At 32.9% G+C, this 16,513-nt stretch overlaps 2 protein-coding genes across 3 annotated transcripts; both read left to right on the plus strand.

Moving 5' to 3' along the window:
• Window positions 1-4,075: 4,075 nt before the first annotated feature.
• Window positions 4,076-6,604, plus strand: LOC116002479 (auxin-responsive protein IAA14-like). 2 transcript variants are annotated; one of them, XM_031242627.1, is made up of 5 exons: window positions 4,076-4,491; window positions 4,663-4,892; window positions 5,320-5,461; window positions 5,672-5,733; window positions 6,295-6,604. In XM_031242627.1, the coding sequence occupies exons 1-5, from the start codon at window positions 4,220-4,222 to the stop codon at window positions 6,330-6,332; spliced, it is 744 nt and encodes a 247-aa protein (XP_031098487.1). In that variant the 5' UTR covers window positions 4,076-4,219; the 3' UTR covers window positions 6,333-6,604. The 2 variants fall into 2 exon arrangements, with proteins under 2 accessions (XP_031098487.1, XP_031098488.1); XM_031242628.1 differs by having other exon boundaries at window positions 5,326-5,461.
• A 7,023-nt stretch (window positions 6,605-13,627) lies between these two features.
• On the plus strand, window positions 13,628-15,572 carry LOC116002843 (phospholipase A1-Igamma2, chloroplastic-like). The gene is made up of 2 exons (XM_031243009.1): window positions 13,628-14,383; window positions 14,688-15,572. Exons 1-2 carry the CDS (start codon window positions 13,652-13,654, stop codon window positions 15,360-15,362), a joined length of 1,407 nt encoding a protein of 468 aa, XP_031098869.1. The 5' UTR covers window positions 13,628-13,651; the 3' UTR covers window positions 15,363-15,572.
• The last annotated feature ends 941 nt before the right edge of the window (window positions 15,573-16,513 follow it).

Consider the following 16,513-nt stretch of genomic DNA (forward strand, 5'->3'; position numbering starts at 1 on the left):
TCTAATATAGTTATACTTACTGAATATCAAAATATAAGTGTACCTCAAGATCTTGCAATAACTAACCGACAAGTAATTAAATTAATGAATATGATGCAATAATGTAAATTATCTACCTATTGCATTTATACACTTATTTTAGAACACTGAATTTTTGTGATATTTGTTGCATGCAAGGAAGACTCATACTATAATTGCATTTATACACTTATTCATACTCATATTCGATGTTATAATTTATATAATTGTATATCAATTCAAATATTTCTTAAAATATTATAACAAATTCATTCCGTGCAACGCACGGGTGAAAATACTAGTATATAATAGTAATAATTAATCTCAAGACAAATATTGATGCTTTTCAATTTTGAAATTATTCATATTCTTTAATTTATTACTAATTTTATTTTACTCACTTTGAAAATGAAATAATTTTTTTATCAATAAAAATTATATAAAATATATTATTTATTGTCTTTCTTATATTTGCGGATAATCATAGTCAGATTTCAACGACAAGATGATGGACTCGATTTTTCAAGCCTGATAAGATATCTACTTAGGTAAATGAAGATGATATATGAATAAATTATATGGATAATATTTATAAGGCTCATCTCAATTTAAAATGACAATTCATCCAACAAAGGAGTGAGCTATCTCCTTCCCTCACTAACACAAACAAAATTCACATTAATGACTACACAACCATATGTTATTTTCACCAATAAATACTTGAATTAGAGATCCATCTCCATTTAATCAAAGTCACAATCCCTCCCTGCATTGAGTTATAATATTCTTACACGTACTCATATGTAGGGCGAGATCGAGTACCAATAAGACTTCAAGATTCTTTATAACTAAAATACAATTGACAACGCAAAATATTTCAGGTTCGGCTCTTAGTGTGAGTTGTCTATTCACGTTCTCAATTTAAACCAGTCAACTATAGACAACCTAGTTTGCCCGTTTACCTTTGTATGGTACTTTTAAGTGTTAGGGTCACAGACGGGCTTTATTTAAAGTGTATTTTGCAGGAACGACGGTGAATTTTCGATGTTGTAAATTAAAATATTGAATTGAAATTAAATACACTTAAGAACTCACAATAAAATTCAATTAAAATAGTATTATAAGGACTACTATAAGTCTACGGTTGAGTGTGGAAATGGGGATGGTGTTTATTATTATTAGTCATATGCAGACATGAAGTTAAAGCTTGATCAAGTGCAATTATGTTTGTGTATGAGGGTGGGGGTGAGAGATCTTACAAGAGCCAACAATATCGAAATTAAATATACATTACAAAATAATTTAATATACATTTCCGTGGAATGCATGAATCATTGGTTCATGTGTGATTGGGGGGATATAATGCACTTGGGAAAGGGGCTTCAGCTTCGCAGAAGAATCCCAGGCCATCCCCCCCACCCAATTAATTAACCATGATCTACAATTGTTTACTATTTTCTTTATAATATCAATCAGTACCAATATTAATAGTATCGGTTGATGTAAGGTACATTTTATGTTACTGAATTAGGTATTATCGACACCAGTGTTGTTGGTATTTAATGTTATAAATAATAATATACATGATTGTATTTATTACTATCAGCATCGATACGGTGTTGATCGCCACAGTAGATTGTCACTAACAAAAAAATTTTACTCTCTATTTTAGTTCTATCTTGTAAAGAAAATAAAACATAAAGACAATTTTAGAAAAAAAAAATCATTTATTTACAACCTTTTTTTCAACCACTTAATATGATCAAAATATCTTCGCAGTTTCCATTTTAAGAATGAGATATTGAATAAGAATGTATTGAAAAAATTTTCTATATGAATTTTTTTTCTTAATTTGCTTTATATATATATATATATATATATATATATATATATATATATATATATATAAAGTATATTTTTCTTGTCAAATTCATGGTATAGTCATTCCTGCTGTGATATGTTCCCTCCAACACCTAACCGACCCCATTAATTGTGGAAGAGAAACTCACTCTCAGATTCATTATTGATTCATTCGTACACATTGGTAGACAAATAAAAATAACCCATACTCGTCTTGGACTCGGTTTTAAATTCATAATGTCGGGAGTCAAAGGTGATGTACACTAGGTAAATATCGTTTATGTGTAATAACACACAAATCATACATGATAGATAAATTTTACTAAAAAGATATTGTGTAGCGGAGTCAATTAAAAAGATGTTATCAATAACTGAACTTGTAATAAAATAGTACATGAGTATTTTGTTATTTGGTAAATGTTATAATTAATTGACTATTGTGAACACAAATTTAAAGTGGTGTTTAATTAATAAAACAAATTATAAATCTTATTATTTCAATTGGATGAAATTATAAATACACCAATTGAGTTTTGACTAATACATCACAAGTACTCAAAAACAAACACAAATGTCAACTCAATTGGGGACAATGCATGGGACTTGCCCCCAACCCCAATCCGATCTACCCATTCCCATTCTCATAATTAATCCCATTTTGAATCCCAAGCCAACAATGTAGGATTAGCACTAAAACCATATTACAAGTCTCAATTCCTAATTAATCCTCAACATTATTGTTCGACGGAGGATTACAGGGCCGAGTCAAGTGTCATGTCATCTAAACGTGGTGCTGACTATTACACAAGTATAATTAAGGAAATAAAATTATACATTCATTATTAGCTATAACTTTTAGCTAGCGTTGTGGTAAAGACATTATCCTGCCAATTACGAATCAGATTGAGTATATTCTTGATTTTTTTTAAAGAAAAATTAATGGTTTATGTCATTTAAAAAAAATTATCCCAAAACCCTTTGTTGTGTATTTCAGGTGTCTTGATCAAGTGCTAACTACAACGCAAAAAATTATAGCTATTTAGTAGTGAATACAAAATTTTACTTTCTTATACTTGTGTAACATTTAATGTTACTATACATTTTGATGATATATGTAGAATGTTGGATTTAGCTCTCTCTGGCCTTTCACCAATAGTAGGATTTGAACTCAAACTTTTATCAAAGGAAAGTCAATTGTGTCATTTGGAATTGAAGGGGAAAATTTTACCTAATTAAATTTACAATTGATGATTGCTATAAAAAGTGATACAACACATGAGAGAATTGAAACAGAGATGGATGGGATGCAAGTGACAATACGTATAGAAGTCAATTAAGCCTACTACACCAATTGATTGAACTATCAATATTTTGAATATGAAAATACAAGAGGGTTATCTTAGCTCGGGGAGCTATTAGTAAAATTTGGAGAGTTGATTGATCATAGGTTCCTTTTTGGACCACACATGGTTACCTTAATCATGCATCCCCAACCATTTGTTTCACTTTTAAATCCCATCCACTTTTTAAAAAATTAATAAAATAATTAATTAAATACACAAATTAATAATGTAAAGTTGCTTTAAGTCCAATAGCATTCGATTTTATGTGAAACTTTGATTTATGATAATGCAACTGCTACTCAAAACTACACTCTCAGTGAAGTCTATTATGTGACCCTAGTCGACAAAAAATCATAAAGAGGTAATCAGCCTAAGTTTTTCATAGTTGACCAGCTCAAGGTAATTATCAAACCACCAACTGTCTGACTAACAATTTCCCCCTCCCAATGGATTTTAGGGGATACTCGTGACCTAGTTCTAATACCACTTGTTAGGATCAAATCCTTACCACTCACGCCAAAAGCTGGTAGCGAAAGCACAATTTTATTTTCTTACTTATAAACCGTCATCATATTGTTTGAGACAGACGGGTGTTAGACTTGACCTTTTTATCCTTTACCGACCTCCGCCCAACAATCCCTCAGCCGAATGGGGCATTTAGAATTTCCCAATAAATTATAATTGGAGTAGTTGAACCAAAATAAAAACACTTTCAAAATTAGTAACATGCCAAGAGGATCAACACACCATGTTTTCCCACGTGTCAGTCCACCATTTGCTAGGCTTGATAGCACAGATGGAGGCCAGTGGTATATATGCACATGAAACCATACAGCATTACCTCCTATTGCTATATCATTGCACTGTCAATATTTTCTCGTGTCGCCCATCGCCATAGATATATCCTATTAATATTTTTTCAATCAAGAAGAGAAGAAAGAGAAGGTGGAGAGTGCGGAGGAGAGGATAGATCGTCGTAATAATCGTGATCGGTTTCCATGGAAGTTGGCCGGAAAATGGCAAGCATGTTGCAGGCTGAGCACGGTGGCCTGAATCTGAAAGCCACCGAGCTCTGCCTTGGCCTCCCCGGCGCCGGCGGCGGAGGAAATGAAAGTGAGTCGTTGAAGATCACCGGAAAACGAGGGTTTTCCGAGACCGTTGACCTCAAGCTCAACCTTCAGTCCGCCGCCGACTCCTCTCTGGATCTCAAGGAGAAGATGAAGTCTCCTTCAAAGGAACCTAACAAGGATCCCATCAAGCCCCCATCCAAGTAAGTTAATTAAAAGCTCAGTTCAATAGACCGACTTTGTTTTAACTAAAAGTTTAAAATGATAGTAATAATATTATTAGCTATGAGCTGACAGTCATCAGCCCACATCAGCTAACAGCTATCAGCTAAAAGTTTAATCAGCTAACAGTTATCAGCTGAAAAAATTTGCAGGGCTCAGGTGGTGGGGTGGCCGCCGGTGAGGAATTACCGGAAGAACATAATGGCTCAGAAGAGCAGCCCGGAGGAGGCCGCCGGAGAGAAGAGCGGCGGAGGGCCGGCGGCGTTTGTGAAGGTGTGCATGGATGGAGCGCCCTACCTTCGTAAGGTGGACTTGAAGATGTATGAAAGCTACCAACAACTCTCTGATGCTCTTGCCAAGATGTTCAGCTCCTTCACCATGGGTAAGCCATAATCTCCCCCCCACCCACCCCCTCCCCCTCCTATGGTCATTCCAAGAATTACATAAATATCCATGCAAAATTTTCTTAAAACATATAAACAGGTTTTTGAATGACCAAAAAAACTCACAGCTACTATATACTCATCTGTAACAGTCATATTTATAGTTTTTTGTTGTTCAAAAATATGTTTGAGTCTTGGACTATACCATCCACCTAGGCCTTAACCAAAACCAAACATTCATAACAAAACCCTAAACACTTTTAGGCTTTTAGCCAACCCCAAACATTATTTTTCAAGAAATTGATTTTTTAAGTTTGATCTATTATTATTTCCCATGTAAATATATATTTTTTAAGGTTCAAGTTCCAAATAAATTAAGGGGGAATTGTATAATATAATTAGAGATGGAGTTGTATGGTGATTAAGATGCAGGTAACTATGGGGCCCAAGGCATGATAGATTTCATGAATGAGAGGAAGCTGATGGATCTCCTAAACAGCTCAGAATATGTGCCCACCTATGAAGATAAGGATGGAGACTGGATGCTCGTGGGGGATGTACCCTGGGAGTATGTTCTTTTCTTTTCTATATATTCTTTATAAATTTCTCCTTTTAATATACACACAACACATAGGGATCGGAGAGATTTGGATGTTTTTATTCTGGGGTCGTCATGTCTAAAATGAAAATATTCTACAATTTTAAAATAAATTCGTTTCGATTTAGAAAATTCTTGTCTTGAATTGATTGGTTTGTATTGTGTGTATTGATCACACAGGATGTTTGTTGATTCATGCAAACGCCTACGCATAATGAAAGGATCAGAAGCAATTGGACTTGGTAAGTATTTTTCTTCATAATCACCTCTTGTGAAGGTTTAATTCAAATTTATATGAATTATAGATAGCTAGATAGAGAATGAATTATGTGGGATTGTATATACTTATTGATGATTGTTTTACCATAATAAGAAGATTTTTAATGTATTCTTTTACTAGTATAGTTTATAAATGTGATTACAAACTAGTTTTATACCCACAAACTTATTAAACTTTGCACGCACACAAAAATTTCAACAATAATAATTTAATTCACACCCTTACAATGTATAAAATCGATGAGACCTGAATCTGAAACCTAATCTTACTCTAACAAGGACCAGGTTATTATTGACCTTTTTTATAATAAATTATTAGCTTGAATTTTGAACGAATTTTAAAAGACTACTTATATGTCAAACAGTCAAAATATTTCACTTTTTTAAGTTTGTCAGATTGTTAATCTATTAGTCAGTCAATTATGGGCTGGTTTAAGGCATGGGTTATCTCGCACACACCTTTGGGTGCTATTATTATATTATTTCTTATTATAATAAAATTGCGTTATTGTTGTTAAATATAGCACCAAGAGCTGTGGAGAAATGCAAGAACAGATGCTAATAAGCTAAGGCATACACTACATATCAAGTTGTGCATGAAAGAATGGGAGGAAGAAGCTAAGGGGTTCATATATGCATGATGTGATGTTATAATTGTTTGATGATGATGATGATCTGAGTATTGTGTCTGTAAGTTTTTATTTGATTCATAGTATACTGATACTTATAAAACATCTTTTGGACATTATTTGTAATGGACAAGAAGCAAAAACCTTAAACCCTATGTCTGGCTTGTTTAATTACTAATTCATGGCTTGTTGCAGCTTATTATAATTTCTATTTTTATTTTTATTTTTTTCCTTTGTATTATTGTTGTTGTTGTTGTACTTGCTTTGCTGTCATAGTGGTTGTGTGTTTTATTCTTTCATTTAAATCCCAACACTACTACCATCAGATTCTTTGTATCATGCAATGCAATTATTTATTTTATTTTTTATAAATAAATTTAAAAAAAATTAATTGAATATTAACAACATAATCTTTTGGGATATTCAAGCCTACATTGGAAGGGAACAAGGCCATGTGCATGTTGATGGGTTATTTCTTCCATGACTAATCATTTTATTTTTATTAAATCATTTATTTATTTTTATATATATATGCAACTGAGAGAATTGAATGGCCTGCAATAATGGTTTGGTGAATATATAGATCCAGAACAATGAACATGCACCCTTGATGGTGCAGTGCAGGTCAATGGGTATCTTGCAATATAATGCAACTTTATATATATATATATGATCATGAGCTAAATTATTCAAACACTGCTCCTCTGCACTTAGTGAAGTATATAGCAAACACTGCCATGTTACTCAACTGACAATTTCGGCATATATACTGTCTTAATTTTAAAATTTTATTTTAAATTACACAGATACGACGCTCAGGATGAGAATAGAGTACTATTCTGGTATGACCATTTTTAATCATTTATCAATAAAAAACTTTAAATTTTGTTAAATATAAGAACATTTCGGTCTTCAATTATAAATTTTTTTTTAAACATAAAAAAATATAGCGTGCATATAAGATATAACATTATCAATTATACATTAGATAGTATCATAGTTTAAAAAAACTACGGAGTAGTAAGTTATTTAGCTACTTCTAATTTAACATGAAAAAACAGCGCACGCATATATATATATATATATTTCTATTCAAATGTGGCCGCGTCATTACGTGCGAACAGTTTACACCACTCAATGTTAAGAAATGCACCACTCACTCAATGTAAAGGCACGGCCGCATGTAAAGGCGCGGCCATACCTGAACATGACCCTCTCTCTCTCTCTCTCTATATATATATATATATATATATATATTAGTTAACGCCATGAATTTTGGGCGTTGGGTAGTGGTCATTGGTTCATATAGTTTTTACCAAAACTAGTATTTTCACCCGTGCGTTGCACGGAATGAATTTGTTATAATATTTTAAGAAATATATTTGAATTGATATACAATTATATAAATTATAACATCGAATATGAGTATGAATAAGTGTATAAATGCAATTATAGTATGAGTCTTCCTTGCATGCAACAAATATCACAAAAATTCAGTGTTCTAAAATAAGTGTATAAATGCAATAGGTAGATAATTTACATTATTGCATCATATTCATTAATTTAATTACTTGTCGGTTAGTTATTGCAAGATCTTGAGGTACACTTATATTTTGATATTCAGTAAGTATAACTATATTAGAGAAAAAATTTACATGGGAGTAATGGGATAATCAGTTGAGTAATTGTTGGTTGACCGTAGAGCGTTGTGTTGGAGGAAGAAGATGATATATAGTGAAGATGATATTTCCCTTCACTATATATCATATTCTTCCTTCAACACGTTGATATTCTCTGGACAAATAACTGTTGGAAAAAAATTAGCATAAAATGGCATTTTACTGGCAATATTGTGGTACACATATATGTGGGGTCCACTTTCGTAGTTAGACGAAAAGATTGATATATTGTACGCTGAAAACTGATAATGGGTGAATGAGAAATTGGTTCTCAAAGTTGACCCATTTGAGTTAGAAAAATATAGAAAAAAACATTTCAAGTAACTTTTGTCCCACATTGGTTTGAGAAGTGGTTTGCACCACTACTTATACAAGAGTTTTTCTAAGGCTTGTTGAATTGTATAGCATAGAGAATCTCTCTCGCACGCAAGGGGGGAGGGAGTGCAAATGAAATCCCAAAATGAACTTAAAAAAGGCTTGACTCATGCGCCGACACCTGCATGCACGAATGTCATTCAGAAAATTAGTTGGCCTTGCGGGTTGAATTATGCCAAATTTTCATATTTTGTATAATATTACGCACCATACCATAATACAAGTTTAAACTGATGATATTGTTTTTATTAATAGTATAGAAGTATAGATTGCAAATTGGTTGGCCTTGCGGGTTGAATTATGCCAAATTTTCATATTTTGTACAATATTACGCACCATACCATAATACAAGTTTAAACTGATGATATTGTTTTTATTAATAGTATAGAAGTATAGATTGCAAATTGGTTGGCCTTGCGGGTTGAATTATGCCAAATTTTCATATTTTGTACAATATTACGCACCATACCATAATACAAGTTAAAACTGAGGATATTGTTTTTATTAATAGTATAGAAGTATAGATTGCATTGCAAAGAAATATATATACTGAATTATTATCATTAGTAATTCTAGTCTAGAATTGTATTACGAATAGGAACGTAGGGAAGAATATATTTTATTAGGAATTCTATTTTAATTTACAATTGTATTAGGGATAGGAACTGTATTACCATATTTTACAATATTACGCAAACCATAATATTATAGGTCTGTTTTGGGCGGGAAGTTAAAACTGAGGATATTGTTTTTATTAATAGTATAGATTGCATTGCAGAGAAATATATATACTGAATTATTACCATTAGTAATTCTAGTCTAGAATTGTATTACGAATAGGAACGTAGGGAATAATATATTTTATTAGGAATTCTATTTTAATTTACAATTGTATTAGGGACAGGAACTGTATTACCATATTTTATAATATTACGCAAACCATAATATTTTAGGTCTGTTTTGGGCGGGAAGTTAAAACTGAGGATATTGTTTTTATTAATAGTATAGATTGCATTGCAGAGAAATATATATACTGAATTATTACCATTAGTAATTCTAGTCTAGAATTGTATTACGAATAGGAACGTAGGGAAGAATATATTTTATTAGGAATTCTATTTTAATTTACAATTGTATTAGGGATAGGAATTGTATTACCATATTTTACAATATTACGCAAACCATAATATTATAGGTCTGTTTTGGGCGGGAAGTTAAAACTGAGGATATTGTTTTTATTAATAGTATAGATTGCATTGCAGAGAAATATATATACTGAATTATTACCATTAGTAATTCTAGTCTAGAATTGTATTACGAATAGGAACGTAGGGAAGAATATATTTTATTAGGAATTCTATTTTAATTTACAATTGTATTAGGGATAGGAATTGTATTACCATATTTTACAATATTACGCAAACCATAATATTATAGGTCTGTTTTGGGCGGGAAGTTAAAACTGAGGATATTGTTTTTATTAATAGTATAGATTGCATTGCAGAGAAATATATATACTGAATTATTACCATTAGTAATTCTAGTCTAGAATTGTATTACGAATAGGAACGTAGGGAAGAATATATTTTATTAGGAATTCTATTTTAATTTACAATTGTATTAGGGATAGGAATTGTATTACCATATTTTACAATATTACGCAAACCATAATATTATAGGTCTGTTTTGGGCGGGAAGTTAAAACTGAGGATATTGTTTTTATTAATAGTATAGATTGTGTGGTGTTATTAATTCATTTACTTATTTTCATAACTACAAACTTTGTAATTACAATATATAGTATATGAAGGATCAAATATATTGGGAAATTAGATAATTAAGAAACTTTGTATATTTAATTTAAATAAATTAACAGCAAAAAAAATAAAGAATTGAAGTGCTTGATGAATATAGAATTAAGAAATGTATATATATATATATATATATATATATTTCGTGACTATATATTGTGTCATGTAGGTGCATGTGATTTTGTAGGTGCTATGTATATATTATATTATACCAACAAACTTTTCTTGGATCAAACAATGAGAAAGGAAAGAAGCATGAAAAAGTAGGTTCTCTTTAACAAGTTAATTAAACAAATATAATATATATGTATATGTATAGACTTGGTCTTGAGAGATGATATTCCTATACAATATGACCAATTCCCTTGCTGTCAAAACAATGCTTTGTAAACTAGTCTCCCTTTCATATCTTGTTCCCCAATAGTACACATTTTAGAACAATATAATGTTCAGTGCATGTGAAAATGTTTACAATATTGTATTTTTTTTTTTGGAATAATAATTAAATCCTTCCTTAATGTGATATGTTTTTATTAGTACGTACTTGATCATCAAATCAGAAAGACAGAAAGTACGCTTTGTATCCTCAAGTAAAACTATTTGTCCTACAAAATATATGTGTATTCCTACTTGTAATGTCGGGTGATGCTAAGGACAAAGACAAGTACACGAAGATTTTAATTAGGTTTGTATTTCAAGATTTCGGTGCCTGTGAATACAAAATAAGGTAATCATAGTAAACAAATTGTGAGTTTTTAAAAGGTAAATTATGAACATTTAGTATATAAATTGTATATTATGTCGTTATGAATAATTTGCCGTTATTGTTGTGAGATTTTACCAATTACGTTCCTAGTTGAAAAATCTAGTTCCATATGTACGGTCAATAGAAAATTAATTATTAGCTTAATTTAATTATACATATACTAGATTAATATATAAGAGTGCATGGGTGACTACTGGGAGTTGTACAAAATTAAACTTTTCTGCATGACATCATTGAATATGGGTTGTTAACATTTGAACATGAATATATACCCATTTTAGTAAGACATGTTGGTTGTTTAGTTTATAAAGTTTCATGGTCAAACAAATTAATTAATTTATAAGAATCTCGTTTTATTTATATGGACTTATTCAACCTTAGACTGCACACTTTCAAATGAGTAATAATACAGTCCATTTATCATTTTTCCTTTGGCAGATTTTCATCAATGTAGAAAGGGAAATAGACTATTATACGTGTTCGTTTGTTGTCTTAAATGTATGTCGTCGTTTGAAAGCAAATTATCTTGAAACATAAAAAGTAAACATTATGTTACACTATGGGCAAATTGTTATGTGGATCCGAGTCTAAAATATATAATTTACATACTGAATGTTTACAATTCAAATTGTAAGTAAACATTCAATATGTAATTTAACACGAATTTACCTTGCAAGGTGGACACGAGTTTTATGATATAAGTATTGTACAGTGTATGCGTGGGCTGAACATAAGTACATAACTATTATCTGATCTCCAATGGTGGTCAGCGTCTTTGCAAGTCCAGCCTATAGGCCCAGTAGGATCCAACTATTCTGTGTTTTTTTATACAACATTATATTCTATCCTTATCAAGATAAGATTAATTCATATTTAATCTCAATTATACACGTTGAATTTACAAATCAATCATTTCATATGTTCCACATTATAGTTACATTAGCCATTTATTTACGGCACTAGGTATTCTGTCTTTCTTTTCTCAATAATAATAATAATAGAAGGTAGATCTAGTCTTAGAGCAATAGAGAACGGCTTATCTAGAAGTTTTATTATCTGTTTGGTTCGTGTAAAAGAAATGAGGGAGAATGAAATTTAAATTCTATGAAAAAGAAGTTATTTATTGAGAATAATTAGTATAAATTTCAAATGTAACTACACAATAAAAATATGTGAGACTAGTACTGTTCAACATTTTGAAATTAAATTTCCTCAACTTTAAAGAATTGAAATTCCAACAAGTTAATACTCTCACCAACCAGAACGTTTGTTCTTTAAATTTGAAAAACTAAAACTCAAAATAATTTAATTTTTTGTGAACCAAATGGGTCATTTGTGGATGAGATAATTTGGTTGTGTTTTAACCGATTCTCTAAAGTATTTATACATAAAATAATCATGTGTCTACCAACGAATTATAACTATTAACTCAAAAAATAATGTTGTCAATGTGCACGTGCACAGGCGGAGTTTACCAACCCATTTCATTGTAAAATAAAAGTCACGAAGCAAAGGTTAATTTCTTGACAAACACTGCTAGTTAATTTAATAAGGAAAATTTTAAAAATACAAAAAACATGTCAAGACTTTTTAGTTTATGGCTGCTAAGGTTAATCAACTTCCGAAAAAACACTGCTCGTGGAAAGATAATGAAAACTATCCAATGACTTTGGTATGGCTGCTAGTAGCCTGCTACTATAAGTTATTGAAAAATTCATAAATTATTGCCCAGTTGCTTCACAAACTACCATTCTTGTGGAATATAAGCTTATGTGTTAGATGGGGCAACTTCCAGTCAAGTTTCAAATTCACATCTTTTAAGAATTGTTTATTGACTTGCTTGGTTTGAACTAGTTAACTATGGATAACCAAGGCTCTAGGATCATAAGGCCGACAATTCAATAAGCTTCATCCAGAGCTAGGATCAGAAGACGACTGAGTTTCACCCAGAGCACATTTTCGAATAATGGTTGTGGGTTTCTTATAAATCAAAGCTTTTGAATTAGATTGATTACATGGCCTTCTTTGTTTGAATCGCTCAGCTATAGACAATAATCTAAGCATATTTACCTTCTTGTGATCCTTTGCTGACTATGGTCATAAGGTGAGTTTCACCCGGAGTGCTATTTAACTCCTTGTGATATTTTGTTGGCTAAAGTCATAAGATGGGTTTCACTGAAAGCGTTGTTTACTTCTTTGTGGTCCTTTACTGACTAGCGTCACAAGCTGAGCATCATCAAGAGTGCACCTTTGGGTAGCGGATGCAGGCATTAATTTCCTGGAAATCATAGGCTGACTGCAATTTTTCCAATTCTAATTTAATTAGCAGGGAAAAATAAGGAAAATTGCAGGAAGACAGGAAACTTCCCACCCAATGGGATTAAAATTTGACTAAGAAAACTCAGCAGGTTGATTATATTGATCAATTCATCACAGGGGAAGCCATTTATATTACACTGTGAATTAAAAGCTAAGACACAGTCAACTGAGAAAAGTCATCCAATTCAACCACCTCAGAGCACTCTATAAATAGCAAGTTAATCCTAACATTCCCCACACATCATCTCTTTTCCCTATACCCTCCAAACAATCCTTTTTCCAGACTGTACTAACACACATCAATGGCTACCATTACCTCCCAAATCAATTTGTGGCTCAAGAAAGGCTGCAGCCATGGCATCCTACTAGCCAAGAAAGCCCTCCCACTTCACAGATTCATGGAGGGCTCCTCATTTCTTGGACTGACAAGAAACGGGGGACCCACTGGGGACCTGAAATCCATATTTCAGCTCGCGAAAACCCTAACCACGGCGCTGCATGGGTTTGAAAAGGCCGCAGAAGATCAAAACCCTGCTGAAAGAAGATTAGCAGATTCCTGGGAAGAGATTCATGGCGAAAATAACTGGGTTGGCCTTCTGGAACCCTTCGATTCTCTGCTAAGAACCGAGCTGATCCGCTATGGAGACATGGCTCAAGCATGCTATGACGCTTACGAGGAAGACCCATCCTCCAGATTCGGCTACAGAATAAAGATTGAGCCCCACGTGTTCTTTAAGAGCCTGGGATTGACCAAATACGGCTACGATGTCACCAAATATATCTACTCATCGTACAACGTTGATGTCCCAAATTTCTTGGCGAAACCCCTCTTGTCCGACGATTGGACCGACGGAGCAAGCTGGATCGGCTATGTCGCCGTCTCAAACGACGAATACTCACAACACCTCGGCCGCCGCGACATAACCATTGCCTGGAGAGGCACCGTGACAGGCCTGGAGATATTCGCAGACATCCAGGACTTCAAAACCTCCCTAGAAGACCATAATCTCCCCACCTGTGACCCTGCAATCAAGGTTTGTGTCACGTTTTCCTATTAGTATTATTAGGCTTATAAAAAAATTACATTTTTGGCTTTCCTCGTGCTTACAGAGTTAGTCTTTAGTTATATGTCTGGTCATCTGATCTTTAACCTTAAGTTATGCACAAAGTGACAAGTTTAGACTCTGAATGACCAAATTCGTCACTTTATAAAGTAATATATTGGTGCAGATCAGATCAAAAGTATAATAGTCTTTAAAAATTAAAACTGTCACTTTATTAAGTGACATATTATTTTTATTGTGTATTGATGTGTTTAAGGGGATTATGTGCTTATAGGTTGAAGATGGATTCTTGGATGTATACACCAAGAAGGACGAATCCAACACCTTCTGCAACAAATCAGCAAGAACTCAGGTGACAGAAGAAGTCCAGAGACTCCTCCATGAATACTCAGGCGAGAAGCTGAGCATTTCAGTGACAGGCCACAGCCTGGGCAGCGCTCTTGCCACCATAAACGCTTATGACATAGCAGAAATGAGACAAAACAATGAAGACAACATACCTGTCTGTGTGTTCTCGTTTTCGGGGCCGAGAGTTGGGAACATCAGATTCAAGCAGAGAATGGAAGAACTGGGAGTGAAAGTACTGAGAGTGGCGAACATTCACGACGCCGTGCCGAAAGTGCCTGGGGTTTTGTTGAACGAGCGCTTGCCTGGGTTTATGCAGAAGGTTGTTGAGTTTTTGCCATGGAGTTATTTTCATGTGGGGGAAAAGCTTATGTTGGATCACACTAAATCTCCGTTCATAAAAAAGTGGATCGACCTTGCAGAAGTCCATAACTTGGAGCTTCTTCTGCATTTGGTGGACGGGTACCAGGGGGAAGGGAGAGAGTTCTTGAGCGCCACTGGGAGGAATCTTGCGCTGGTAAACAAATCTAAAGATTTGTTGAATGATGATTTGCATATTCCACCGAAATGGAGGGACGCATTGAGGAAGAAAGCTGATAACTGATTAGGAACTCCAAGCTAAGGGACACGTTCATTGGTTGTTTTATTTATTAACAGATGAGGTTGTAGGATAAGTTTATTGTTGCATTGCTATTTATAGTATTGGTTTTCTTGTCGATAGGAAACATTTGAGTTCTTGTAGAATTTTGGTAAATGTGTTTACACTCAATTTGAAGTCAATATAAAATTATAAGAATAGTACATTGTCTACAAATATTAAATGTGGAAGGACTACATGGACCAGTTGCATCTAGGGGAATAGTGAGAAATGGGCACGATGAGTGGTTACGTGGCTTCACCTTCATAGTGGAAATTGATTCGACTTTGATCGTAGAATTATATATGGGTACACTTAGTGTTGGTCCAAGCATGTGCACTACGTGTGCCATGTGCACGCATTGTTTGTTATTGATTTAAGCTCATTCAATAACTCTAAACAATCTGCATGTTCGCATCTGGAGACACTGTCGCACTAGAACCTGCTCCTATATATATATATATATATATATATATGCGCTTACATAATAAAAATACGTCAAGAGTGTTATTGTCCAATTAACATGTTCTATCTCACTTCCCAAAAAAGTGTGAAATTTAAAATAGGGTATTTGGAATTCAAATTCCTCAACATTAGAGAATTGAAATAAACTTCAAGAAATTCATACTCCCACCAACCAAACATGATATAAAAATAAAAGTAAAAATAAAGTTCTTTAAATTTGACAATTAAAATTTTAACGGAAGTTCTTATCTCTCATATATAATTTGTGAGCTATTACACAAGTGACAAGCCTTCCTAATATAATTTACATCTCATATGTGAATTGTGAATTAGTACATAGGAGCACGGTTTATACGCTCATTTCACGGTAAAGGAAAAGCCAAGAACCAATCGTTAATTTCTTAACAAACACAGCTAATTTAATAAGGAAAATGAAAAGTATGTCAAGACTTTAAGGTTATGGCTGCTAAGGTTAAGTAACTTCCTAACAAACAGTGCTAATTGAAGGATAATAATGAAAGTATACCAAGACTTTGGTATAGGTGCTAGTATAAGTTATTGAAAAATTCATAAATTATTGCCCAATTGCTTCACAAACCCCTCCTCGTGTAATATAAACTTTTGAGTTACATAGGGCAATTCAACCAAGAAGT

The sequence above is a fragment of the Ipomoea triloba genome, chromosome 13 (assembly GCF_003576645.1).
Source record: "Ipomoea triloba cultivar NCNSP0323 chromosome 13, ASM357664v1".
NCBI lineage: Eukaryota > Viridiplantae > Streptophyta > Magnoliopsida > Solanales > Convolvulaceae > Ipomoea > Ipomoea triloba.

Bases quoted from the DNA above. Each gene is read 5' to 3' on its own strand.
- LOC116002479 (XM_031242627.1), top strand. From the start codon at position 4,220: ATGGAAGTTGGCCGGAAAATGGCAAGCATGTTGCAGGCTGAGCACGGT. The intron at 4,492-4,662 runs GTAAGTTAATTA...AAAAATTTGCAG, and splicing joins CCCATCAAGCCCCCATCCAA to GGCTCAGGTGGTGGGGTGGC. The intron at 5,462-5,671 runs GTATGTTCTTTT...TTGATCACACAG, and splicing joins GTGGGGGATGTACCCTGGGA to GATGTTTGTTGATTCATGCA.
- LOC116002843 (XM_031243009.1), top strand. From the start codon at position 13,652: ATGGCTACCATTACCTCCCAAATCAATTTGTGGCTCAAGAAAGGCTGC. The intron at 14,384-14,687 runs GTTTGTGTCACG...ATGTGCTTATAG, and splicing joins CCTGTGACCCTGCAATCAAG to GTTGAAGATGGATTCTTGGA.